The following is a 27,740-nucleotide window of genomic DNA, read 5'->3' as shown; positions in this document are numbered from 1 at the left end:
TCAGCTCCTGCTATTGCAACCACTTGGGGAGTGAGCCAGTGGACAGAAGATCTTTCTGTTTTTACTTCTCCCTGTAAGTCTGCCTTTCCTTATTAAGTAAAATAAAATAAATTTATTTTTAAAAAAGAGAAGAAAGAATTCAAGTTACCAAATATTAGACTTTCTTACAAAGTTATAATAGTTAAAATAGGGTGGTATTAGGTGCAAAGTAGCCAGACAGGCAGATTACTACAGTAGGATTATTTTAGTAGTCTAGTAAGGTGTTTAAAAGAATGCAGTTATGGTATAAGTAGTATTTTATCTCATGAAAAGCATCAGCTATTCAATAAATAGTATTAAGAGAACTAGATACATCTCTCTGGAAAACTTTGATGCATCTCTCCTTACTGTCTTATACAAAAAATAAATTCCAGATAAAATGTAAGAACAGGAAACCATAAAATCAGTTAAAAATATATAATAACAAAATAATTTTAAAAATAAGTTTAATAATGCTATCTAAACACAATGTAATGAGGCAGGCATTTGGCAGAGCTGCTAAGATGTTTGGGATGCCACTCTCCAGAGTGTGCCTGGGTTTGAATGCTGCCCTGCTTTCCATCCCAGCGTCTTCTCCATGTTCATCCCGGAAGGGAGCAGGTGATAGGACAAGGCACTGGATCCTGCCCACAAAGGACACGCAGGCAGAGTTCAGATCCTCGACTTTAAATGCACCAGGTTGGCTGTTGCAGTCACGTGGACGTGCATTCTTCCTCGGTTGCCTGGCCTGTGCTTACGACTGGCTCAAGCAACATTTGGGGTTGGTTGAAGTTATCTCTTTCTCCTGTCTGGATCTGAAAGCAAATTTCTGATGAAATGTTCCTGTTTGCCTGGTTACCCTGGGGAAGGGATGGTTTTTCAGAAAGTTTTACATCAAAATAAACTTCTAATTCAGTTTTCCATAAACTTATAAAAGCACCGTGTGTGTGTGTGTGTGTGTGTGTGTGTGTGTGTGTGTGTGTGTGTGTGTGAATAAATATATGGAGACTATTTCTTCAATTGGCAGCAGCTGTCTGTGCAACAAAATGGGTGACTGGGGACCGGCATGAAACAAATTTTTTTCTTCCTGTATTTACTCTTTGTGAAAAGTTTGCAATTGTTGCCGTGGGGATGCTCCACTTTTCAGAAAATTTTGATTATTTAATTGTCCAAAAGAAAGAAAATGAACCCTAAGGAGAGGAATTAGTGTTGTAGTGCCAAGTGCTAGATGCGACTGCAGAGACGAGCAGAGGCTCTATGCAAAGCTAATTCTATGTTTGGAACTCATTTCTCCTTTGAGAAGCAGTGATTGACTGCGGACGCACATAGGCACTTGTTTTGGAAAGATTTCTACAATTTCCTTGTCTTCCTTGCAGAGCTTTTGTGTTCTGGAGCTGCCAGCTCTAGAAGGCAAAATGCTCAGGGGAGGCCCTGAACGTGCCTGAGCTGATGCTGGCTTCCATGGGGCAACGCAGCCTGTGTAGGAGGGTGACTTGAAAACCTGTCACAGTTTTGAAACCTGGAAAATCCAAAGGTGAAAGTGCATCCTTGTGATTGCAAAGCACATCAGGGCTCCAAGGTGGACACACCGACTGCCCGTGAACCAGGCGGTGCCAGGAGACTAAGTGGTTAGCAACTCTTCATCAAGGCACCTCCCTTCCCTGAGTGATAACCGGTGTGACCCAGGAGCCTTCCCCCTGAATGGCACAAAGGGTGAGGATGAAATGGGACTGTGCCAAGAAGCTGCGGGGTTAGGTTTCACTTAAAACCTGTGCCCATTTTCTGCATATTTATTGTCCTTAGGCAATATCCCAGGCCAATTTACCTTGTTAACTGAGAAGCTCTAACAATGGGAAAGTTTAAATTGGAAGCCAAATAATGGTAGTCCAAGGTGAATTCCCCTGGAGCACATACACAGCACCCACGTAGCATCCAGCAGCACAGATACTTGCACATTTGTCTGTGTAGTTAAAGCACTTGTAATATGTTGTTCAGTTAGGTCCTCTACTCCTCAAGCGCTGGTCTCTGGGAAAAGACAAGAAAATATCTTCACGGCCCAGCACAGTGGCCTAGCAGCTAAAGGCCTCGCCTTGCACACACCAGGAACACATATGGGCTCTGGTTCTAATCCTGGCAGCTCCACTTCCCATCCACATCCATGCTTGTGGCCTGGGAAAGCAGTCGAGGACGGCCCAAAGCCTTGGGACCCTGTACCCATGTGGGAAGCCTGGAGGAGGCTCCTTCACTTGGGGAGTGAATCATTGGATGGAAGATCTTCCTCTCTGTTTCTCCTCCTTTCTGTATATCTGACTTAGCAACAACAACCAAAAAAAAAAAAAAAAAAAAAAGAAAAGATCTTCAGATATAAATTCTTTTCCCCACCCCTCACGGAACCAGGCCTAGGCAGTAGCTAGAAGTCAACCTGTGGGTTTTCAGGCCCTCCTATCTCTATTGTACCTCAAACTGCACCACCCTTCTAAACGGGTACTTCAGAGTCATCCATTCTCTTCCCTTTCTTGTATTGGAAAAGCAGTTACATAGAGAGAAGAGACCAAGAGAAAGCTGTTCCATCTGTTGGTTCACTCTCCAAGAGGCTGCAGTGGCTGGAACTGAGCTGATCCAAAGACAGGAACTAGGAGCCTCTTCTGGGTCTTCCACACAGGTGCAGGGTCTCAAAGCTTTGGGCCGTCCTCTGCTGCTTTCCCAGGCCACGAGAGCTGGATGGGAAGCAGGGCAGCTGCCACACAAACTGGCACCTGGTACATGTGACACAAGGATTTAGCTACGGAGCCACTGGGTCAGGCCCTTTCCCTTCCTTCCAACACCTCCCCTTTCCTAGCTTTAGTATCCACTTGGGAAGTGTCCTTTTATTTTTTTCCTCAGGGAAAAAGCAAACTTTCACTCCAATGCATGGCTAAAATCCTAATATATGCGCAAATGTTATACCTTCTTATACAACAAATTTGCATTTAAATGGAGTTGTCGGGAGGTTTAATGATTTAACCCAGAAGGATTGTGGAGCACTTGGTAGATTATGTCAAAGGCTGTCCACAAACAAGTTTGCCGGGGAACCTCAAAGTCACCCTGTCACTCAGAGAGCAGGCCTTTTGACGGACACGCACCAGGAGGTTCTGAGAGGTGCAGCAGCTGTGTAGCCTCATGGAGTAAACAGCAGCTTCTCTCCTGAGGCCAGCTGATGCTTAAGGCAGCATTCTGTCACCACAGTGCACGTCCAGGAACAGGTGTGCATTCACACCAGCAGTGCTGAGTCACCATTACCCCACGTCTCTGTCAGCACTTGGCATTGACAGTTGTCTGCTTTTCTCCCTCAAATTTTACTTTTTATTTTTTTTAAGATTTACTTATTTTTATTGGAAAGTCAGATATACAGAGAGGAGGAGAGAGAGAGAGAAGAATATCTTCTATCTAATGATTCACTCCCCAAGTGACTGCAATAGCCGGTGCTGCGCTGATCCGAACCCAGGAGCCAGGAACTTCTCCAGGTCTCCCACACGGGTGCAGGGTCCCAAGGCTTTGGGCGGTCCTAAACTGCTTTCCCAGGCCACAAGCAGGGAGCTGGATGGGAAGCAGGGCTGCGGGGATTAGAACTGGTGTCCATATGGGATCCTGGCACGTTAAGGCAAGGAAGGACTTCAGCTGCTAGGCCATCGCACTGGGCCTCTCAAATTTTAAAACTTCAATGTGTGAAGTAATACTTTGTTGTGGTTTTAGTTAATAATTTTAATGATTAATCATGCCAAATTATTTTTCCTTGTGCATTCTAATTGATTTTTTAAAAATATGTATTGTTATTGGAAAGGTAGATCAGTTATATAGGGAGGAAGACAGATAGAAAGCTCCCTGCTTATCACCTAGGAAGGCAGTCAAGGACGGCCCAAAGCCTTGAGACGCTGCACCCACGTGGGAAACCCAGAAGAGGCTCCTAACTCCTGGCTTCAGATTGGCTCAGCTCTGGCTGTTGCTGCCACGTGGTGAGTGAATCAGCAGACGAAGATCTTCTGTGTCTGTCTTCCTCTCTGAATATCTGACGTTCCAGTAAGAGTAAATAAATCTTGGAAAAAAAAAAAAACCTTTTATTCAATAGTTTTAGCAGCCATTCACTTCTGACTAGGTTAGTTCCTGTATTGGGGTTTACAAAATGGGCATTTTCTAATTCTATTATAATATTTCCTTAATCTAACTAATCTTAGATTTTTTTCTATACATCTTTCACCTCTGCTTATATGTCTAATATATAACACTTGACCCTCAGATACTTTTTTGAATACATAAATGCACAATTCCTTAGTTCACTGAGTTTGCTGATAAAATATATACTCAAGTTTTCTCAGAGAAAATGTGTAAATAGGTCTAAGTTTTGCAACTGGTAGTGAGTATCCTGTCATTATACAGGGTCATACAAAATTATACTTGAGAGAAGAATAAATATATCCAAAAGTTCCATCTGAAATTAGAAAAAAAAAACCTAAAACACAATTGTAAGAGAATCTTGAGATTCTAGATTTCATTTTCAAAGCAAGAAAATGCTCTCACGAGAGGCTGGCTGGAGAGGAGGCGGTTGCTTGATCCTCCTGTACAGAATAGCCAGGCAGGCAGTTTACTGCAGTGAACTACAACTCCTTCTTGCTCTCTTACAGATCTCATCTCCCGTGAGGGCACCTCACAAAGCTAAGGAAGGGAGAGGTAGAAGGTAGGTTTGTTTTGTTACTAAAAGTTTTCAAATCCACAGAATAGTTTGTTTATTTATTTATTTTACCAAAGTTTGTTTCCTTGAACATTTTGCATCCCCTCGTATACGTAAGGGGTAATTATTACGTAAGGGGCAACTATTTCTGCTTTAGTGGGACACACGCACACGCACACACACTCACACACACTGCCAGTTAGGAGCCTTTTCCAGGGCTCTGAACCTGCATTTCCAGCTATACCATGTCTCAGACATGTCTGAAGACTAAGTTCCAACTACAATTTTGAAATAGTTCCGCTAGATTCCACAGAACTCACTTCTGCCAAAGGTATAATTTTCCAAGTCTCTCAAGCTTAAAACCTTATTAGCGTCCTTATCTCCTATATCTGTTTCGCCATTCACCTGCAGTTAATCACCCAATCCCATTGGTCTGACTTCCCTAATCTCTGAATTGGTCTCTTCTGCCCCATTCCCAAGGTACCTTCTTTCATTATCTCTTAGTTGAACTATCATAATAGCCTCCTAATTGGCCTTTCAGTTTTTCTCTACTCCAATCAATTCTGTCTATTACTGGCAGATTAATCTTCCCGGATGCACAGCTCTAAGTGTATAATCTTTCTGTTCACAACACAAAGTAGCGCCTTATTCCTTGGAGGATCAGGTCCATACTATAATTCCTGACATTTATGTCCTTCAGCTAACTCCTCTCTAACATACACCTTAATTGCTAGTCAAAGGGAGTTATTTCTCACTTCCCAAATCAGCCCTGGCAGTTCTTGCCACCATTCCTTTGATGTTTCTCTACATCAGGGAGGTCTCCGCTGCAGAGCTCTTTGCCCACCTGTGTCCATCAGAATACACTCAGCCATGAAGACATGGTGTACCTGTCACCCCTTCCAGGAGACATTGATGTTCACCCCCTCCTTGTGTTGTAGCCTATTTGTTTTTCTGAAATTCTACAGCATTTTGTTGATGTTTCTCATAGAGTACTTACCACATGAGAATGTACATTGTGATTATTTGTATACAAAGCCCTTCTCCCCGCCACCTCACCATCTCCATCCACGAGGTATGTGTCCCAGAACCCTGGTGGATGCTGGAAACCATGTCATCCACACCTACACATACTATGTTGTTCCCGTGTTTGCTCTGGAACGTTGCCACTTAGGAGCAGAGTTATCCTGTCCTTGCATATTTTCTGTCCTAGAGCTACTTTTGCATTTCTGCTTTTGTACTTAGGGCTCATGATCCAATAAAATAAGCATTACTTGAGCAAAAGCACCATGTTAGCACAACAGCTGATCTAATCACTGAGAGACACACTAAGTGAATGCCGGGCAGGCACATACCGAGCGTGGGTATGGACAGAGAGGATGAGCTGCTGCTCACATGACATGATCTCACTGCTCAGGAGGGTGTCAACCCATGACACTCCATTGAATATTTTCAACTGAAGTTATCCAAAGTACAAATGAGCATAAACATTATAGATAAGAAAGACTAGTGTACTTATTTCATCTCTACTTTAGGAAAGAACCATTTTTAAAATTCTTTTATCCCTCCCTCAGACAGCATGATATAGCACTTTGCATACTGTAGGGGCTCCTATATATATGACAAATCAATTTTCATAAGTTTTTGTGGCAATTTTGAAAGCTCAGCAATAGCACTTCTGTGTTGCCTGCAAGAGCCATGTCATCCTGGTTGTTGTGCTACCAGTAGCTGGGTTGGATTGGATATTTGTCTCTGAGTAGGGCAGTTAAATAAGAACATAGGGTGATGGGGATTATGGAGACCAAGAGACAGGAACAACACTTTCTTCTTCCTTTTTATGTATCACAAGGAAGCCAGAAACATGCTAATCATGTTTGCCTTGCCACATTCTTGCTAAATGAAAATTTCTATGAACTCTATTATTTCTTTCCGTAATTCCTCCAGTTATAAGTGATTCATTATTTTTAAATCAGATCGTGAAAATCAATTAGTCAGTTTTGATGCTGAAGTCTTAGGTAAAACACAACACAAACATCACAACAAAACACAACAACAACTTCAGAATTTGAATCTGTATCAATCACTGCCTAGGGCGAGCCCACACAAGGCCTAGTGTTTGATATCTGCCTGCCTTCTGCTTCCTCCTGGTCTCCTGTTGCAGGTAAGGACTCCTCATGGTTTTAGGGCACTGTCAGGACATCAGCAAAGAAACAGCTGCATTCTGCCTGCTCTGCTCCATCAAGCAAATAAACACTTCATCTATTTTAGATTTTCAAAATGGCAAGTTCTCGCAAAAAGTTTTCCTGAATAATAAAGCCAAGATAACAGCGGAACACCATCATGCCTGAACTCCAGTTTCAATGATTTACTATGTACTTAAGTTTCTCCCAGCCTTCACTCTGAGTCCCTGCCTCTCCCTCCGCCGTGGCAGTGATTTGAGATTGGAGCATGTTCTGAAAGTTAAAAACAAAACATAACATAACTGGGAAATGTTACCAGAGAAGCTCAGTGGGTTCTTTCCTCCACGTAATATAGAAATAAAACACTGGGAGTCAGTTGCAGACAGAGAAGTTTTATTTGCAAAGTGACCAGGTGACTGTGGAAAGAAGAGGGAAGGAGAAAGCAACTTGCAAGAGAGAACCGGGAGATGGGGTTCCTCTTCAAAGGAGAGAGGAAGGGATACCAAGGTTTCTGGAAGGCTCTTTGGATTTTAAACATTCCCTGACCCCTCCTTGTCTGGGCGGAAACCTACGGGTAAGATGTTCACACATCCCCCTGTCCCCCACTGGCGGTGTCTCAACCTGTTAGGAAATGGCTGGGCAATTCTTGTGCCATCCACTTGAAGGTCTGGTCAAGAGTTTAGAGAGCTTGGATGCTCTCAGGTGAGGAGGAATCAATGGATTAGACAGCCATAAAGACGTGGGTGTGGGGAAATGGATCCTGGAGAATCCTGCTGTACTGTCTCAGGTTGGATGGGCCTGAGTTTCTTCTCACTCAGTATGAGGAAGTTGAATGACATGAATATAAATATGAAAAGCCTGCTTGCTTTTGCTTAAGAAGAAACAGACTATGGACAGCTACGTCAGTAATAGAGTTTCTGATATATGTGCTCCACAGAAAATAAAGTAGTGCTACACTAGAAGTGAGGAGATGACATTTCAGCAGAAAATGAAAAGAACATAGCCACAAGAAAATGTGAATGGAGGGGGACGGGAGAGCATGCCAACAGAAAGAGATCAGAAAACGCAAAACCCTCCAGGAGGAACAAGGTCACTGTGAGAGCTGAGCAGTGGCAGGAAATGGCACTGAAGAGATGTGTGACTCTCTAAGAGCCTGGGTTTGAGCTGATGAGTAATGAGAGAGGGAATTCACTTAAGAAGTTGGTGCTGAGGAGCTGTGTGATTGAAACCCTCAGACAACTACACCTTAGGCTGTGTGTGCACTGGTCTGTAGTGAAGCAAGAATAGAAGCAGGAAGGACAGAAGGGTGGATTTTGGTACAGACTAGGAGACCAGGGCTGTAATGGTAAGCTCACAGTGAGAGAACAAAAAAAAAAAGTAAGTGTATGCTGCAACATGTAGAGTCTGTGATACCAGTATCCCATATGGGTATGGGCTTACCAAAAAAGCCCAGTGGGTTCTATCCTCAGCTTATTATAGAAATAAAAAGCTTATTTGTGAAGGGACCAGGTGAGCAGGGAAGGGAGAAGGAAGGGAAAGCACCTCCAGAGAGAAAGCCAGGTAGTGGGGTGCCTCTTAAAGGAGAGAGGTAGAGACGCCAAAGGTTTGAGGAAGGGTAATGGGATTTTAACCATTCCCTGACCCCTCCTTATCTGGGCAGAAACCAAGTAAGATGTTCCCCACTGGTGGTCTCTTAATCAGTTAGGAAATGGGTGGGCAATACTGATGCTGCCAACCTGAAGGTGTGGCCAAGATGGTCTCACCTCCCTGATCCTCCACGTCCGATCCAGCTCCCTTGTCACGGCCTGGGAAAGCAGGAGAAGCAGGTCCAAGGATTGGGAGCCCTGCAGAAGGAAGAGAGAACACCAGCTTGTGCCTTATGCCCTCAGGATGGTAAACAGACAATTTCCCACCAGGGGTTCTTACATTGCAACTCAAAAGGCCAGACTAACCTGCTTCCAGCCAGCCTGCATTTCCTCGATCCCAGGGAGTAAGACCTACCAATGTCAAAATGCCCTCAAAATGCCCTTTAGCTGCCACTGTGGCCTAGCAGCTAGTCCTCACCTTGAACTCACCAGAATCCCATATGGGTGCCAGTTCTAGTTTTAGTGTCTCCACTTCCCATCCAGATCCCTGCTTGTGGCCTGGGAAAGCAGTCGAAGATGGCCCAACACCTTAGGACCCTGCACCTGCATGGGAGACCTGGAGGAAGTTCCTGGCTCCTGGCTTCGGATCGGTGCAGCGCCAGCCATTGCAGTCACTTGGGGAGTGAATCATTGGATGGAAGATTTTCTTCTCTATCTCTCTTCCTTTCTGTATATCTGACTTAGCAATAAATAAATAAATAAATCTTTTTTAAAAAATGCTGATACTGGTTTTCATCTATTCCATTTTCTAGGAATCCCCCAACCCGTGGTTAAACCCCAAAGATCCCAACTATAAAAGCCAGCCAGGAGCCAGATGAGATGGTTCAGTGGCTAAATGTTCACCTTTGCAAGCTCTGAGATCCCACATAGGCACCAGTTCTTGTCCTGGCTGCTCTACGTCCAATCTAGCTCCCTGCTTGTGGCATGGGAAAGCAGCAGATAGGCCAAGTCCTTAGGAACCTGCACCCACGTGGGAGACCCAGAAGAAAATCTTTCTCTATGTCTCTCCTTCTCTCTGTAGATGTGCCTTCCCAAAACAAATAAATATTAAAAAATAAATAAATCCGGCCCAGCCTCCTGCTGGACTGGGCCTCTGTCATTTGGTCATTCTGTCCATTCCTAGCAAATGGCCACCTGCCACCTGTGGAAGACCTAGATGAAATTCCTAGCTTCTGGCATTAACCTTGGACCATTTGGGAAATGAAAAAGTGAACAAAATATATCTTTCTGTCCCTCTCTGTAACTCTTACTTTCCAATACATTAATCAATAAATATTTATTAAAAATGGATATGTATAGGAAAGATTAAATACACTGCAGGTGAAGTCTGAGAAAAGAGGGATAAGGATGCTTTAGTTATTGATCTGAGGAATTACATCCTTTTCTATATTGAGAAAACTTAAAACTCATATTAGTGTTGAAAAGTGACTATTCCAGAAACAAGTCAGTGGCTGACTCTCAGAAGCTCAGGAGTTGACCGCAGACTGTCCCATTCCACTATGTATAGAACAGGAGAGTAGACCCAATCAGCCATGTTCAGGGGTTCCAATCAACTAAGACAGCATTGCACATGCTGTGAATCACTGAGTCAATCGAGCTTACATCAGTCAACCATAGTGGCAGAAACACAGAAACCCAGTTAAAGCATCATGCACTTTAAACTATCCAATCAGCAAGCGCTGCATCCTGCCTGGTAGTGAACAACAGAACCAAGCAAACAGGTCCTTCCAATTCTATTTACAGAAAACAATTTGGATCAATCAGTTTACTGCCTGAGCTGTAAAAGAAAAGCAAGAGCTCATCTTGCAGTGAGATACCATCTGGTGATAAGCACTCTCTCTTTGCTTTCCAGACTATCCAAGAACTCAAGGTTATGGCAAAGTCAGGTACAGAAATGTCCCAGACATGTTTCGGAAGACCTAGTCTTACTGTGGCCATTTGCTATTGTCTGGGCTATCACAATTAGGGCTTGATATTGATAACCTGCACGTGTTCAGCTGTCTGTGTGGCTGGGTTTCAGTGGAGACGGCAATGTTGAAAGCAGAGAATTGGAAGACCTCAGATTTTAAACAGTAGTTAAAACCAAGGGACTGGATACAATTTTGAATGTTCTCATATTCACCTCTTTATTATCTAGCTGTAGAAAAAAATTGGATCAGGTACATTGAGTAATTTTTATTAAATGACTTACCATGATACTTTGAAGTGTTTTGCAGTGATTTAACGAAGTGACACTGATGTGGAGAGAAGCTAGCAAGTGTGCTTCTGGAAATACACAGCTTTCGTTGTCGCTTGATTTAAGGCTTCACTGTTGATGCTTTATAACCATGCCGCAAGTTCCAGGCATCTCTTCCACTAATGCTGTTCTTCATCAGGCTGAAAGCAAAGACACAGGTTTTTTATCATCTAAATTTACTTTGATTGTATCTCCCCACTGTTTAGTTTCTGAACTATCTAAAGCCAATTGATTTCCAATTAAGGGCAAGGTTTTCTTTAATTTTAAATCCATTTAATTAATTGTTTTAATTCCAAACCTTACAAAGATTCAGGAGGAAGCTTCATTTAAACTTCATGTTAAACTGAAGAAAACAGAGGAGAGGAGGGGAGGCTTTGCTAACTTAATGTTAGCATGGTAACAATAAGTTCTTCTTCTCTATAATAGAATCTAGCATTCACCCTTATTCTTCTTTCATTGGATTCTAAGATAAACACAGAAGATTGCTTTATATACATGGTGTGAAAGGTAAAAGACTTACTTTCTCAACAGCCAAAAAAACCCATTGTAACAATGATGTTTATTCCAGCCAAATAAAAGGTGTGCAGCCATGGTTACCAGGAGGCAGTGCATGGCTAGAAGGCAAGCTGCGGTCGATACACATTGAACTCTGATTCCCCCATGGTTACTACTGTGGAATAATCAATTATTACCTTGAGAAATGTGCAGCAGAACTGTGTTTGCCCATGATCCTTCTCCCGACTTGCTCCCTAAACTCCTCCTCTGAATCTGCTTTGTTCTCATCATTTATCCTTGATTTGAATCCTGATTAGCGGAATCACTTTAGAACTCAGTAGAAGGAAGCTGATCTTCCTTCCGCCTTGACTTTTTGGATATATTCTCTTAACCCTATTTCTGATTATCCTTGTTTTGCCAACTTCTAAGTCATTTATTTTTTGGATTTTTTTTTATTTTTTTAAGGTAATTTTTGTTATTTTGGTTACATTTTAACTTTCTCCATTTTTCAAAATCTTTTATCTATTTATTTTATTGGGAAGTCAGATGTACACAGAGAAGGAGCGACATAGAGAAAGACTGTCTGTCCATTGGTTCACTCCCCAAGCTGCTGCAACCGGCTGAGCTGATCTGAGCCAGGACACAGGAGACAGGAGTTTCTCCTGGGTCTCCCACGTGGGTGCAAGCTTCATCTTCTGCTTTGGGCCATCCTCTACTGCTTTGCCAGGTCACAGGAGGGAGCTGGATGGAAAGTGGAGCAGCTAGGATAGGAACTGGTACCCATAGAGGATCCTGGGCATGCATCATGAACACTCTGGCCTCTAGGCTACTGTGTTGAGCTTGGATTTTTTTTTCTTTAGTTATTCTCACAGGCTCATTTTGCATCTTTCTACACCTGGAATGTCTAAAATTTTCTACAAATATCCTAATGGGAAGCCCCCTCAGGCTGCTACTGAAGTACTTCCTCGGCAGACAAAAGAGAGATTTCTGCTGATTCATGCCACTCAAAATGGCATCTTAGAAATGAAAACCAGGAATTGCCTCTTAAGTGGATTTTGCTTATAGCAGGTATAAAGAAACTTGCTCTTCATATAAAAATATCCCTTTGAAAAATTCCTTAAATTACCATTAAATATCCAGAAGCTAAGCTTCATAAGTTCCCATGCTAAGAACTAAATTGTATTATTTTCTCAAAAAGCAAAGAAATGATGTATCAAAGTGGGCCTAGCAGTGAGATCAAAGTCTAGTTTGAAGAGGTAGTTGAGACAGTTTCCTGGTTGAGGGGAGGAAGTTAAATAAAGCAATTCTGCCTCCCTCCTTTTTACAAAGGAACTTGGAATTTTATTTGAGGTAAGTTCTCCTTTGATTTAGCTCTATTCTATCACAGTATCAAACCCAGCTTTTGTTCTTTCCAAATTTCACTTACATAATGACTTAATTAGCTTGCCCACAGCATAAAAGCCTCTAGAGAAGCCAAGTGGCCAGTGCATAGAGATATCTGCTAGCAAGAGCAGGTTTTTCTAATAGTTCCTGCAACGCTGAGGATGATCCTGGGTAAACCACTTACAAATAAGTATGTCATACCAATATGGCTCTCCATGCAATAACTGAGTAACCAATATCGAGCACAGCTGACAAACTAGTGCTTGGTTCCTTGTTTGATGGCATGGTGCCTCTCTTACAGTCCTGATTCAGCAGCCTTGTGTGTGGCAGAGGCAGCTGGACGCTGGGTGGGTGCTCCATCTACATGGAACCCACATTCCCTTCAACCCTGCATTCACCAAACTGACAAACTCAGACCCTGCCGGCTGGCACACTCAGAGGTGATTGACAAACAAATGAAACCCAGATGGTTTGGCTGTCAAAGATCCAAAGCCCAGATTCAGTGCTGAATTGGATTATCTGCCTGGAGGTTAAAGTTTTCCATTAAACTCTCAGTCTTCCCTTCTTTACTCCTTATGATTTTTCCCCTTTCAGAATGATAGAGAAATCATAACAGAACTAACTAGGTTAATGATCATTATTTATTAAGCCCCAAACAGATTTACATACTTTGTGTGAAATACATGTGTCAGGCATATCTTGCTATAACAACCTTAGAAACAGCAAGAGTAATACTTTCTCTTAGTTTGAAAAGAAATTATTTTTGGAGTTAAGAAAATGTATTAAGCTGAGATTCAACCAACCCACTCTCAGATAATAACCCATCAAAAACAGCTTTGGAAAAACACCAGCAGAGGATGTTGATGGAGTATGTGGGCTGAAAAACCTTGGATAGAACACAAATTGCATCCATTTGATGCAAAATCGAAATAACAATTAATATGATCCAGTTTTTTTAATTGGAAACAGATTCTTCCATCAAAGCATATTCTACAGCAAAGAAGTAAAAATGGACTTTTTGTTATGACTTATGTAGATATTTTTTTAAAATGTTGTACTGATAAATTCATATTCTTGGTAAAATCTTTACTTAGATTATAGTGTTGGGTCTCTAAGTCTGAATGAAGTGATGTGTTCTGGTCAGAGTACCCCGGGGGCTAACAGCCTGAACCTCTGGAAGAGTAGAGAGTGGATGGGCCACAGGCGGGCTTCTCTAAGAAAACTGCCTTTCACAGCCACACCCTCACTGACAGAGGAACTCCCCTGGGCCCTCATCTCCTCAGGGTTCCAGCCCCACCTTCTGGTACTACCCTGGGGCCAAGACTTCAGTGCATAGGCCTGTGGGGGCACAATTAACATCCAGGCTTTAGCAGACAGTGTAAGAATTGCCTGAGTGGAAAGTGAGAAAGTAACCATCACAGAGGGAACACAGAGTAGCTGACAGCTGTGCCTGTGACTGCTCTCGTCTCAGGCACACGTCTTTGTTTAGCAAACGCTTATCAAGTCCCTAACTGTGCAGAAAGTTTAAATGACAGTGCAGGTGAAATGGCACACGCAAAGATCCAACCTTTGCCCCTGCTGACTATTGTGTAAGTGTAGACACTCAGAATTTTTTAATTGCTTGTAAGTAATCTTCAACATGAATAGCTCATTGGGATTTTATTTTTAAAGATTTATTTCTACTATTTTTTTTAATTGGAAAGTCAGATATACAGAAAGAAGAAGGAAAGACAGAGAAAAAGATCTTCTGTCTGATGATTCACTCTACAAGTAGCTGCAACAGCTAGAAGTAAGCCAATCTGAAGCCAGGAGCCAGGAGCCTCTTCTGGATCTCCCGAACTGTGAAAGCGTCCCAAGGCTCAAAGCAGTAGTAAGACATCTTCAATAAGCAAAGGCAACTTCCTTATATAAATCCTGAACAAGTCATGGTTTCAAGAAGGCAGTCTGACTCCCTGCTGTCTGACCCAATCTTAGTAGTAAGGAAACTTAAATACATACACATGGCCCAAAATGTACCTTAGAGGAACAAACTCACGCCTGGCTTGCTTCTGCTTTCATGCACTGCGCAGTCTCTAGTGAGGAGCGAGCAGCTGTCAACTCAGATTGATTGTAAATTGGAGTTGGTATTTCTGATTTTTCTTGTAAAGGCTAAAGTAAAACTCTCAAAGTTCTGTTATTACTGCATGAAGTGAAAATAAATAGAAAGTTAAATGCCCATGGTAAAAGCCCTTGCAATGTAAATTCTAAGCCAGGGCCAGAGGGGACCTGAGAACATCCGGAACCGAGGCTTCCCGAGTATTATCTTCCCCATATCTTAAGCCAGAGTCTTCTTTTCATAAACAATAGGTTTAGCACAGCACAGCCTAAAATACTGCTCTTTCTCTAGCTTTGGCTCTGGTCATTCCTTCCTGAATTCAGTTCATTATCACAACCACAGGGATCTGCCTTGAGAACCACACACTCTGCCTTGAGATTAGCCTTGCTGATGCCAACAACAGAAATGATTCTGATAAAACATATATCCTCGAAAATTGAGGCAATGATGGCTATTTGTCATAGCGGCTGTGCACATCATTGTGCCATTTTGCATGATGTTTGTTTTTTTCCTCCCTTGTAATTTACTTTGACATCTAGGACTGAATATCTGAATCATGACTAGTTATAATTTTCCAGCTCTTAATAGTGGTGTAATTAAAGTATTTGTAGGCATTGTAAATTTAATTGACATGTAAACAATATGTGGTGCACGATAAGCTCATTCTCATTTCCATATCAAAAACTGAAAGTTAATAAGCTTTTGGCTTCTTAAGACAGGACCTTTTTCAATGGCTTGATTTTTTTCTCATAATTATGTTATCAGCGTAGGCTTTGCTCCAAATAGAAGAATTTATCTTATCTTAGATAAGGGTCATATGTAGAAAGCAGACAGACAGAAGATTTTTTAAATTAAAAGGCAAAATCAGAGAAATAAAGGGAAGTTGGAATGTGTGCAGGTAAGAACAAGATACACTGTTTACAAGATAAACGCTTGCTTTGGGAGGGAGGGCTTGGTTTGATCAGCTCCCTACACCAGTGCCGTCCCGTGACCAAGCGCTTCTGGGGCATGAGCCAGGCTTGAATTCAAAGGCCCGGATGTGTCCAGAGGCACCCTTGCTTGGGTTACCACAACAGCTTTTTAGAGAAATTCTTACTGTTATGTCTTAACAACAAACTCATCAGGAAATATGTATTGCTCAGGACACCCAATTTGTTCCACCTTCACAATAGCTAAGGGTTAATTTATGCATCACTGCTGCCCCTGGTGGTGTCAGCATTCTAAATGGGCACCAGTTCTGGCTGCTCCACTTCTGATCGAGCTGTTTGCTAACATGCTTGGGAAAGCAGTGGAAGATGTCCCAAGTGCATGGGGCTCTGCACCCACATGGAGACAAGGATGAAGCTCCAGACTTTGAACAGGCACAACCATGGTTATTGTAGCCATTTGGGGAATGAACCAACAGATGGAAGATCTCTGCTTCCCTGTTTCGCTCTCTGTAACTCTACCTTTCAAATAAATAACTGAATTGTAAAAACAAAACTCGACCGAGTCCTTAGAGTGTCCAGGAATTTGATTCAGCATTATTTTATCAAAAAATGCTTTATACACATTGCTTCCAAGTGCTTCTGTGAGGTTTGTTTCAGAATGAGTTTGGCTTTGAATCTGCAGACTGAGCAAAGCAGATTGTCTCCCAAGTGTGGGTGGCCCTACACACTGTGTTGGAAGTCCTGGGTAGAGGAAAAGCTGAATCTGCACCAACTCCTTCTCTAGCTGAATCACTTTGCTGGGACATCAGTTCTCACTGAGACACGGATTAGAGTTTACGTCATCACCCTTCCTTATGCTCTGGTTTTAGCTGCAACCACACTGCTGAGATGCCAGCTTGTCAACCTCAGATCATGAGCCCTCACAATCACAGAAGTTCTTCACCCAAGTCTCCGTGTGTGTGTGTGGGGGCGTGGTCTGCCTCCCTACTGAGGTCCATCTCTCTGGAGAACCCAGGCTAACATAACACAGGGTTCCTTATTTTTAGCTCCCTACCTTGCTCCCTATGGTCCTTGGTCTCAGTGTGGCAGCCACAGCCCTCTTTTCCCCTGGCTTCCCAGTGACTGTGCTCTTAGGCCGTGTGAGCCTGCGCAGCCTCCAGGGACCTTCTTGTACCAGCTCTCTGATTACTCCGCTGTTCCTTGAGCCTCATATGCTTTCCCTTGTATTCTGAATACTCTGCTCCCAGGACTTGGCTCAGGTATTAACTTCTCAATGAGGCCTACTTTTGAACTTATGAATTCCCCTTTGGTACCCCCAAACATTCAGCTTCTAAGATGTTGTAAAATTTATTATGTGTATTCCTTATTGTTTTTTGCCTTTTAGGGTATAAGCTTGACAATGGCAGGACCTCTTGTCTTCCCTGATGTATATATCAAGCTCCTGACTGTGTGGTAAGGTGCTTAATAAATATTTGCTATATAAATGATAAGCACCTATTTCACAACATTGTCTTAAAAACTAAACACTTAATAGTGATACTGTATTCTTAGTCAACACACCTCTAAACTTTCCCATTCGTAAAATGTCACCCATCTTCACCATCTTCTCAACTGTCGAAGAAATAAAACATGAAAATATCTATATAATTATTGTTTTTAAAGGATTATAATGGGGCACACTTTTAGTTTTCACTAATATATTTACTTGAGGATCTAGAGGGAAAGAGATATTCCTAACATCACTGGATGCATTTTTTAAAAAAAAATACTTATTAAATCATTTTTTATTGGAAAGTCAAAAGTACAGAGAAGAGAGACAGAAAGATCTTCTGTCCGATGGTTCATTCCCCAAGTGGCTGCAATGGCTGGAGCTGAGCTGATCCATGCAATTGTAGGTTCCTAAGCTTTTGGGCCATCTTCTACGCTTTCTCAGGCCACAGGCAGGGAGCTGGATGGAAAGTGGAGCAGCCAGGATACGAACATGTGCCCATATGGGATCCCGGTGCATACAAGGTAAGGACTTTAGTCACTAGGCTACCGCGCCAGGCCCCATTGCATACATTTTTAGTGATTCCTTTGCAGAACCCACTGCTAAGAGATTGAATCTCCTCAGACACACTGAGCATACACACATACGCAGTCAGGTCAACAGCCAGTTTTCTGATCAAGGAAGAATCAGCAAGAATATGACAAAATGCACTAGGAACTATCTGTAACCAGCAAGCTACAGAACAGAGTGTCCATATCCTGCATTAGATAACGTGAAAGTTCCAGAATACATTCCTCATTGTTTAATACATACTAGTTGATTTTGAATAATGAAAATCATTTTATAGTTCATTGTTTTATACAAAAATCCTTTTATTTTTATCATTTTATTTTTCTCACTATAACAAGCATGTTTTTAATATGAAATTAGTCCTCCATTAAGTTTTCTTCTGAATAATATATGTTGTCATCCCAATTTATCAAATAATCTGTATGTTCAGTTACCCCACACAAACGGGTCACGAAAAGCTGAAGGCACTGTCGCCCTGTCCCTGAAGTCCTACTGGCTCACGAAGTGCTCTGAAATGGCTCACTCCCCAGTCTCTACCACACTTGAAACGTAGTAATACTCTTTCACCGTGTCTCAGTCTGTATCCGGCCTCTTCCAGAAACTCATGTACTTACTATATTAACAATCCATTAATTTTTTTTAACTCATTCTCTTAAAATGATTGCTTTATATGTATGTATTACGTATATATCAATGCATTCATATAAAATATCTGCATATTCCATTTGTACCTATATGTATCTAAAGCGCATTCTCTAAGGAAAAAAAACAGAAATTATGAAGTAAACTGCGTACATTCCATTATAAAAATTAAAGGAAAAAGTTAGAAAGGAGGGAGGGAAAATTGAGGGAGAGTTTAGCATGGTTATTTTCAACAAATTGTGTATATGAAATACATGAAGCCTTTCTCTTTATACTAATTTTAATTAGTATACAAATAGTTCTGTGAGCAAACTGTAAAAAAAAATGCAGCTGAAAACTGTTTCTAAATCCCCTACTCTTGCTTTTATTCCTTTTGAGTAATCATTCTTGTTTCTCATAGGTTCAATTCTAACACCTTAACCTTAGTCTTTAAATCTCCTAAGGTTCAGAGGTTCAGAGTTGTGTCTTCATGAAGATTCCTTCTTCCAGTGATATTTTGGAGTTTATTATCATTACTCAGAAATTGCACAAAAGAGGTTGTCATAACCAGAGCTTAGTGGTCCAGATTTCCAGATTTAATTCATATATCTAAATAATGGCAGCTCTGTGTTGCTTTATCTGTAAAATAAAATGCTTATCTTTTAAAAACATTTTTTGGGCCCGGTGCAATAGTGTAGCAGCTAAGGTCCTCGCCTCGAACACATCGGGATCCCATATAGGCACTGATTCTAATCCTGGCTGCTCCAATTCCCATCCAGCTCCCTGCTTGTGGCCTGGAAAAGCAGTTGAGGATGTCCCAGCACCTTAGGACCCTGCACCTGTGTGGAAAACCTGGAAGGAAGTTCCTGGATCCTGGCTTTGGGTTGGCGCAGCACCGGCCATTGCAGTCACTTGGGGAGTGAATCACTGGAGGAAGATCTTCCTGTTTCTCCTCCTCTCTGTACATCTGCCTTTCCAATAAAACTAAATAAATATTTAGAAAAAAGTTTTTTAAAAGAAATCTGAAAGGCAGAATCACAGAGGAGAGACAAGGCTAGAGATCTTGTGTCCACTGGTTCACTGGTGGTAACAGCCAGAGCCAGGCTGGTCTAAAGCTGTGGTCCAGTGGCTTCTCCAGGTCTCCCACATCAGTACAGGGGCCCAAGAATTTGGGCAAACTGTTGATTTTCCAGCATATTAGCAGGGAGCTGGATCAGAAGTGGAGGACTAGAGCTGGTGCCCATTAGGGTATGCCAGGACTGCATGTGGTTGCTTAGTCTCCTACACCATTGTGCTAGCCCTAAAATGCTTCTTTTGGGCATTCAAGAGCAGAGTCTAAGGAATCTCACCTAATTATACCTGTGCCATTTGTAGGTATGGCTGTCTGTATACAAATGTGCATGTGTGTATGGTTAATGTGTTGTAAGTACACACCTTGCTCTTGTAAAACCTGTCGTTTTTCCCTACATATCTACTAAGTCGGCCTCTGCCTATCTCTTAATATTCACATTCTAAAAGTTGTCACATAAGCTAAGTTCGTGTGTGCACAAGGAGTTCCTTAGCTCTTTTTCCCCCCAGAATCCTTCATCTGTATTAAATGGATGCAACCAAGCACCTGTCTACATATTCCTGCCCTTTCGCTTTTCATAGTGCTTCTCCCACAGACCTCCATAAAGGACCTCACACATTCTGAATTAAACAGATAGACTGAGTGACATGAATGTTTATGTCAGGCAGTCATTGGGCAGGCTTGTAGAGCTGTGGATTGAGTTACTGCTTTGATGAAGCACCGACATGCTAGGTGCATATGCAAATACGGGCTGTTCATCTTTACAGTTCAATATTCATCTCATTAAATATTAAAATGAGCTCTCTGTAGAGTACTATCACTTGATTAACTGTACTATAAAGTTATTTTATAATGCCAGAGAAAGTGTGAGGTATTCAAGACATCACAAGACTTTACCACAGGTCTTAGAATATACAGGAATTTAGATTCGAAGAGCAGAGTTAACTTTGGAGATGGAAAAGCCAATACATTTTTACATTGACTGATCTTCTGAGGAATTCTTTGCTCTTCTTTGAGTCCCAATATAAAGACCTAGTTTTTGTGTTTTCTACATGCATATAACATGAAAGAATCGTTGAAGATCTAAGGATGTGCACAGGTGCAACAAGTCTATTATCAAAACAGGACAGTTAGGGAGAACAAAGAGCAGTGCTTCCCTGAATTGAGTTCTAAGTATCTCCTATAACAAACACTTTCCCTTTGCAAGTTCCACATTTTAATCATTGCTAAAACCTTCTAGCCTCTCGATTACTTCTTGGGGCCAGTCTTTCCCGCAGCAGTCACCAGGCAGGCAGCAGGCTCAGCACACTGCTCTTCTTCCTATAGTTCAAGTACCTGCAGCCCACCACCAACCCCGATCCTTCCAGCATATCCACAATCTCTCTCTCTCCCTTCCGACACTTCAACACACATGCCAGGTAAGACAACTTCGGAAGTTTCATGAAAAAATCAGAGTATCTTTTTAGTCTGCTTTTCCATGGATTTTTTTAAGTTCCCACATATCTATTTAGTTTTATCCTGGGGTACTCAGTTATGCCACTGGAAGAATGACCAATTCTCTTGTCTTCCATTGCCTTTACTGCCATTTGGAATAGCCTATGCACTTTCATGAACATTTATGGATTACTATTTCCCAAGAACCATAGGGCCTTAACAGACACAAAATATGGTGCAGGTTGCCATAAGGACATGCTGTTATTTTCATCTATTATTTCTCTACTTGCTACCTAAGGTACTTTTTGAGGGAAAGGTACTTTCACCCCACCATATGATATTCATTCTCTTAATCCCCTACTCTTACCCAACATTACACATTACTTTAACTATTACTACTATCCGTTGCTTCTTAGGTCAGCTTTTTTTGACCTACTCACATTTCCTCAAGTAACAATTTAATAAATCCCATATTATGAATCTTTTTGCTCTTAAGATATTCCTATGTGAAAATGTTATAACAAGTTCTAAAAGAGTAACGTAATTTAGCATAATTAATCAGAATGGCCATATTTGTAGGGTATGGGAACAGACACTGAACCAGGAATAGACACGAAGAATCTTTGTGGAGCCACCGCACTGAAATGTAAGTATTTTGTTAGGAATTTGCACCTTATAGGTATATATGATTAGTCTCAACTCACTGAGCTTTAGGGTTCTTGTAAATTTTCCTTTTCATAGCTTTTTCATTCCTTTCAGTCTTTACTAAATTCTCAGCTAGTCTACCTTGTAATTTTAGAATTATTCTTTTTCCTGTTTAGTTGATCCTTTTTTTGTCTTTTCCCCACCCCATTCCTTTTCTAAGTTTTAAATTTCTAATTCAAGATGTCCTTTATTTTTCAATTTTTACAAATGTCTGCTGAAAGGTGTCTAATATGGGATTGGTCTCAGATGTCTCCTGCTTCTGGGTGGTATTTACTGACGGCAAAGTTATCATCCACTAAAATGTTAGGAATCTAAATTTGTATTTTCCTCTTACATTTTCCCCAAAAGCCTTCTTTCTCATAGATACATACTATAGCTCCTTCAGCCAGTGTTGCACATGCTTTTATGAGACTTGGAATGTGTAACCCCCTTTCTGTATTTACAGCAAAGTCACCCCTCCCCAACCCTTTTTCTTTACTCCTTTACCACTAAGCCTTCAGAAGCACCATGTCTCTGCCCCTTGATTTTACTCAGAAATGGTGTCATTTTGACTCTGCCCTGGTCTGATTTCCTGTAAGTCTTTTCACAGTTGATGTGATCTCAACCTGACTCTTAGTGCCTCCTTGTCCTGCGTGCTATTTGTTCTTCAAGAGCAGTTGTGTCTGTATTTAATCATTCCTACTCTCCTTAGCTACACCCCTCTTCCATGCCTGCTTATGTCATCGTCTGTGTGGGAAAGAGCCATGATTATGCTGCTCTCGGTTCTTATTTTCCAGTCACATTAAAGACAAAGCTTATAGATGAAATTTGCCTTACCTGCCCATCAGTATGATTTGGGGAGGACAAGAAGGGTTTCATTTAGGAAGGTCCCTTCTTTATATGAAGACCTAGAAATAAATTAGTATTATATACCAGAATGTCAAACACTGCAGTCCCACAGAGCTCATCCTACTCTGCAATCAGAAAGTCTTTCTTGGTACTGTATTGGAGAGATGGAGAGCTCTGTTCGCCAAGAAAACTGGTAGAAGCGCAATATTTGGGATTCTCAAGCTATCTTGTTCTCTAACAGGTAGAAAAAGATACTCAGCTAAAGCGACTATGGGTGTGTAGAGCCCATTTATCAATTTCTGGAGCTGGCAAAATCCTGCTTCCTAAAACTAATGTCCACATGCATGGATGCATGCAGTGGTTCCATGGCCCATGTGACAAGGGAACTATTAAAATTGCCATCTTAGGTGAAACACTGGGAAATACTGGTAAAATAGTTCAGCTTACAAATACCCTATCTGGGGAAAGTGAGCTTGTTTTGCTTGTTAGCATGAAGGTTTCAGCGTGAACAGAGGTGGTTCCACAGGTGGGAAAGCAGCACACTGAGCTGTTTCATCATGGAACCCATGGGGAATTTTATCGGTAATACCGAGCTGAGCAAATCAAGACTAGGATGTAAGGCTGACACATGGAGCTATCTAGTCCAACTTATTTTAAAACAAATGATACTAATTCATAACCCTCCTATCGCACCTTGGACAAGCTGTACTTAGGTGGTCTCAACCTGGTGGAGGCTCCAAGTCTGCAGCAGGAAGTGGAATTGGTGAACGGTACGACTTCCAAAGGTCCATGCAGAAGTATACACTTGCTTTTTCATTAATCAGAACTAAAGGGAGAAGATGGGATTACAATGCGTAGAATGGTGATATGTATGAAAAGCCTTAATGATTACTAGAGGTTAGGGGAGGACCACAGTGTTTGCACTATATTCAAATGAGTTAAACTCTCAGAATCAATCATAAATCGAAGTCTTCACTGTACTAATATTGGTACCAACTGGCTATCTTCTTTTCCTTGCCCTTACAAGTAACATGACGGCAACTTTTCTTGCCAAGTATTATCAAGTCTGTGTTATGTTTGGAATTTTAATAGCCATCTTATGACAATAAAAGAAATAATTAAGCAAAACCACCCAGGGAAGATATGAAGTTCTTAAATTACTAAACTCTAAGTAGAGTTTAGTAAAATAGAGTTTAGTAATTTAGTAAAACTATTTAGTAAAAAGCCAGCGCTTCTCCAAATTTTGGTCTGAAGAGCTACTACTGGGATATAAAACTTTAAACAACAGTAGTCTTCCCTTTCATATAAGGGAAATCAAATGGTGTAGTCTACAGATAGGCCCTAGCACATAAACATAAAACCAAAAATCTAAAGTTGTACTAAATCAGTTTTACACTAGGGATAAGAGGAAGCCTTGTGCTATGGCGAGGCCTGGCCGGGGCACCCACTTTGTTCTATGAAGTGATGCAGAACCACACAAAAAAACACAGCATCCTCTCACTTAAGTGTGGAGGCCGTACTACAGATCTCCAATCGACAGTGTTTGCTCACAATCCAGTAGAAATCAACTATTAGAATATACAATTGCTAATTCTTTTTCAACTAAAACTAGGCGCCAAGAACTAAGCCCTTAAAATTTTTTTAAAAAACACAATGTCACTGTCATGTCTTGTCAGTTTCCAACTGGTAAAATTCCAAAATTCATATTTCCTGCAGTGTATGCTCCCAATTTAAACGTTCTTTCACTCAGTCCACACAAGACCAACACTATCAAGCGAAAAAGTTCAGCTTTAGATTAGAGGTCTGGGGGGGAAAATGAGGCTCTTTAATTCAAAACAAAATTGTAGGACAATAGTTAACTTTGCAGTTTTATATATCCAACAATGTCTTAACTCAGAAAAGCTAAAATTAAATAAATAATGTCTCAATATTTAAAGTCACATAGCAGGGTAGTCATTTATGTCTTAATAAATAGTGGGTCAGGCTCCAATCCCAAGGTATGTATGTGCTGCACTATCGCACTCCCTGTGAAGAGAAGAGGCAGTCAGCATTCATGTCAGCAGTTTATTTACAAACATCTAGTACGCTCTGAGTTCAAGAGCTTTCTCCATCTTTCACAGGCTGCACGTCTTGAAACGTCATCATCTGCAAAAAAAAAAAAAAAAAAAAAAATTACCCATCATTAAAACATCCTATTTGTTTTACGATAGCCATATACTTCAACCAATGTCTGTCAGTTTAACCAGTGCATCAGAAAGCGTTTACAGTATCATGATTTCATTCATACTGATTTGCTTCATCACATGCACCAAAACCTTTGTCAACGGACAAATCAATCCTCTCTTAAATATAAACACACGTTTTGTACAGTATATGTTGGAGTTGCCCTGACTATCACACTGAGATGCCCACAGGAAGCTAACTAAGCCTCTCACTCCCAGCTGTCAGTCTGCTCCTCCCACCTGCAGGCTTCCTGCACCCCAGCCTCACCGCCCTCAGCCTTCCCGCCGGCCACGCCTTCAGCAGGAAGGCCTCTCCAGGAACTGGCTTTTCCTAAAATGGCTTAGTCCATCAGGCAGGGCACTGAGAGTAACGAAAGCTACACCTAAGAAACTTTCTTAAAGAAATTTTTTCTTGTAAACCTCATGGGAGTTTCTATTTGAAGGGCAGAGTTAGAAAAAGTTATTTCATCTCCTGGTTCACTCTCCAGGTGACCATAACAGCTGCGGGCTGGCCAGCATAAAGCCAGGAGCCCAGAACTGTCTCACCTGTAGGACACGTTCCATGGCTTTCCCAGGTGAATCAGTAGGGAGCTGATTGGAAGCAAAGGCGCCAGAAATTTAACCTGCTATTCCTCAACATCAACCCATGAAACCAGTCTGCAACTCTAGGCTTAAAAGGACCCCAAGGTTATCAACACGAAGGGCGTCTGACGGACAACCGATAAACACTTCGGTTCCTGTCTTTCAGGCTTCAGCACAGGCACGACCAAACCGGCCGTGTGCTCGCATGGGGTGGGCGTACAGCACCCTGGAGCATTTTGGTGCTTTAGGGAGATCAAAAAGCGTTGGAAGATTAGTGAACCACGGATTACCTCACAGAGCCTCATTTCTTGAGCAGCTGGTGTCGGACGATGAAGAAGGGTGCGGCAAATCCAGACCCAAAAAACAAAGTCATCATGGCCAGCAGCCTCCACTTGTTTTCCACAGAAAACGGCAGATTCTGTTGGGGGAGGGGGAGGGGGACGTACGAGGTGAACACCGCGCTGCGAGGAGCAAGCGCCTCTCGGCAGGTTCCCTTCCAGAGCACCGGGGCCTGGCCGACCGCGCCCAGAGGGGACCGCAGCCCCACGCGCGGGCGCCCGCCCTGCCCCCGAGGAGGGGCCGCTGACACGCGCGGGCCCTCCCGCTCCCCCACGGCCCTTGACCTTCCCTCGGGGCCCGCTGACCTCCAGCTCCGCACAGCCCGCACCGATCGCCCTCTGCCAGGGAGGGCGGCCCCCGGGGCAGGGCTGAGGAAAGCGGGGCTCTCGTCTGTGCCCAACTAGCCATCACCCGTCCCCTCCGAAGCAGGTGGTCGCCACCAGCCCACCCTGCCCACGCACCTTTCCCGGGCCCTCTTCGTAGTGGCTCCTACGGACCACGGAGGTCGTGAACCTCCGCACGGCCTGTCCCAGCATGGCGCAGTCGCACGCTCTGTGAAACACAAGCGACCGAAGGCGAGAGAAATGGCGGCGCTGACCCAAGCCTCGCTCCCGTACTCGACCTTCCCTCCGCGCGGGCGAAGGCCGAAAGGAGCCCTGGGTAACGAATGTCGCAAACACGCCCGGCAGCGCGACCGTGGGTCCGGGAATTGTGGGAGATGTAGTTCAGCATTTAGAGGCTCGTTCTCGTTCCCGGGGATTGTGGGAAATGAAGTCACCGGGAGGTACAGAACCTTAGTAGTTTCTTGGTGGTGCTGCTTGCTTCGGACCCCAATTTATAGTCAGATTTAGAATTCTTGCAGCTCCTTTTCTGAAACACTGCCTTGAGCGAAGTGTGCTCCAGTGTATGGAACTAGAAAATAAATCCCCAAATTTCTTCTGCCCTGTGGCCACTTTTACTACAACGAACATCAAAGTTATTTAATTATAGATATGTTCCATTATTTGCTTCTAGGAGGCTGAGGGGAAACCAGAGAGTGGAAGGCTGGGAGAACGGTGTCTGGTTGGTTTCTGGGGAGCTCCACTGACCTGCAGTGTGTTATCTGTGGTATAACATGTTGGTTCACGCATGCAGCAGGAGTGGACAAATGGGACTTACGAGAGGGGTACCTGTGTAGGATGCCACGGGGACTGCATCTCTATGCCTGGTGGTTCTGGCTCCACTTCTGGTCCCCGCTCCCTGCTGACCTGCGCCCTTGGGAAGGTGGAAGATGACGGCTCCCGTCCTGGCGTCCAGCCCTCGCGTGAGAAATCCCAGTTGAGTCCCTGGCTCCTGGCTTCCTCCTGAAACCTCGCTGACTTTTGCTCCTGGTTTTTGTCTCGGCTTCTCATCGTAAATACTCATTGCTTTGAAAGAACAAATAAAACCTGTAGTTTTTATAAATGAAACTTACATGTTGCTTTGAGAACTGTTTATAAAGCTCTGCTTTTTATCTTTTTTCCTAGTTTTTGGAAGAGAGAAAACACTCTCCCAGAAAACCTTTTAAAGATTAATTTTCAGATTAGCTTCTGATGAGGCCCACTTTTGTTAAAAAGAAAAAAAATGTTTTCTTTGTATTGTGAAGGCAGATTTACAGAGAGACAGAAAGAAAGACCTTCCATCTGCTGATTCACTCCTGGAATGGCCACAACAGCCAGAGCTGAGCAGGGAGCTGGGTGAGAAGTAGAGCAGCCAGAACACAAGAACACAAACCCAGACTCAGATGGGATCCTGGTGGCTACGAGAGTCATTGAGTCATTGTGTCTAGTAACCCATCCCCCCTCCCTAGTTAGCCCTGGGGCTCCTGATGGCAGGAAAGAAATTTTGGTTTTTTCTCTGCTGCTGAGGCCTCCTGGGAAAGTCTCCCAGAAGGCCCTGAAGAGGCTGGCTTGGTTGCAGGCCTGTGTGTAAAGCTCTCTGCCCTGCAGCCCAGCACAGCCGCCCATTCATATCAGTGACTGACCCATTCAACACACAGCCAGGCACAGCTGCCCAGGGAGCTCTGCCCCAGACGCCGATCGACAGAAAGCTGAGGCAGAACAAAATGATTATTCTTGTAAGGCATTAAGGTTTGGGTAAATTGTTATGCAGCCACAGGTCCCAGAAGTGACACAACTGCTTCATTTAGGAAAATCTACTGTGCAAGCTGCCATGCGGA

At 42.7% G+C, this 27,740-nt stretch overlaps 1 protein-coding gene, 1 long non-coding RNA gene and 1 other non-coding gene across 4 annotated transcripts; all 3 read right to left on the bottom strand.

The window, feature by feature from the left end:
* Positions 1 to 651: 651 nt before the first annotated feature.
* LOC121160312 lies at positions 652 to 23,041 on the bottom strand. Of its 2 annotated transcripts, XR_005884530.1 has the most exons (5): positions 22,389 to 23,041; positions 17,245 to 17,295; positions 10,738 to 10,922; positions 1,844 to 2,043; positions 652 to 833 (listed from the first exon to the last, which is right to left on the bottom strand). It is a non-coding gene; the product is annotated as an uncharacterized LOC121160312 (long non-coding RNA). The 2 variants fall into 2 exon arrangements; XR_005884529.1 differs by lacking the exons at positions 652 to 833; positions 1,844 to 2,043 and adding an exon at positions 7,281 to 8,744.
* Positions 23,042 to 24,450: 1,409 nt separating this feature from the next.
* Positions 24,451 to 26,235, bottom strand: LOC121160311 (cytochrome c oxidase subunit 7C, mitochondrial). The gene is made up of 3 exons (XM_040986006.1): positions 26,005 to 26,235; positions 25,495 to 25,622; positions 24,451 to 24,545 (listed from the first exon to the last, which is right to left on the bottom strand). Exons 1-2 carry the CDS (start codon positions 26,077 to 26,079, stop codon positions 25,506 to 25,508), a joined length of 192 nt encoding a protein of 63 aa, XP_040841940.1. The 5' UTR covers positions 26,080 to 26,235; the 3' UTR covers positions 24,451 to 24,545; positions 25,495 to 25,505.
* On the bottom strand, positions 24,647 to 24,709 carry LOC121160396. Its single transcript, XR_005884547.1, has one exon. It is a non-coding gene; the product is annotated as a small nucleolar RNA Z39 (small nucleolar RNA).
* Positions 26,236 to 27,740: the final 1,505 nt, after the last annotated feature.

Source organism: Ochotona curzoniae, unplaced genomic scaffold, assembly GCF_017591425.1.
Source record: "Ochotona curzoniae isolate NIBS_2020 unplaced genomic scaffold, NIBS_Ocur_1.0 contig_4501, whole genome shotgun sequence".
Taxonomy (NCBI): domain Eukaryota; kingdom Metazoa; phylum Chordata; class Mammalia; order Lagomorpha; family Ochotonidae; genus Ochotona; species Ochotona curzoniae.
This window is presented reverse-complemented; position numbering and strand designations above follow the sequence as displayed.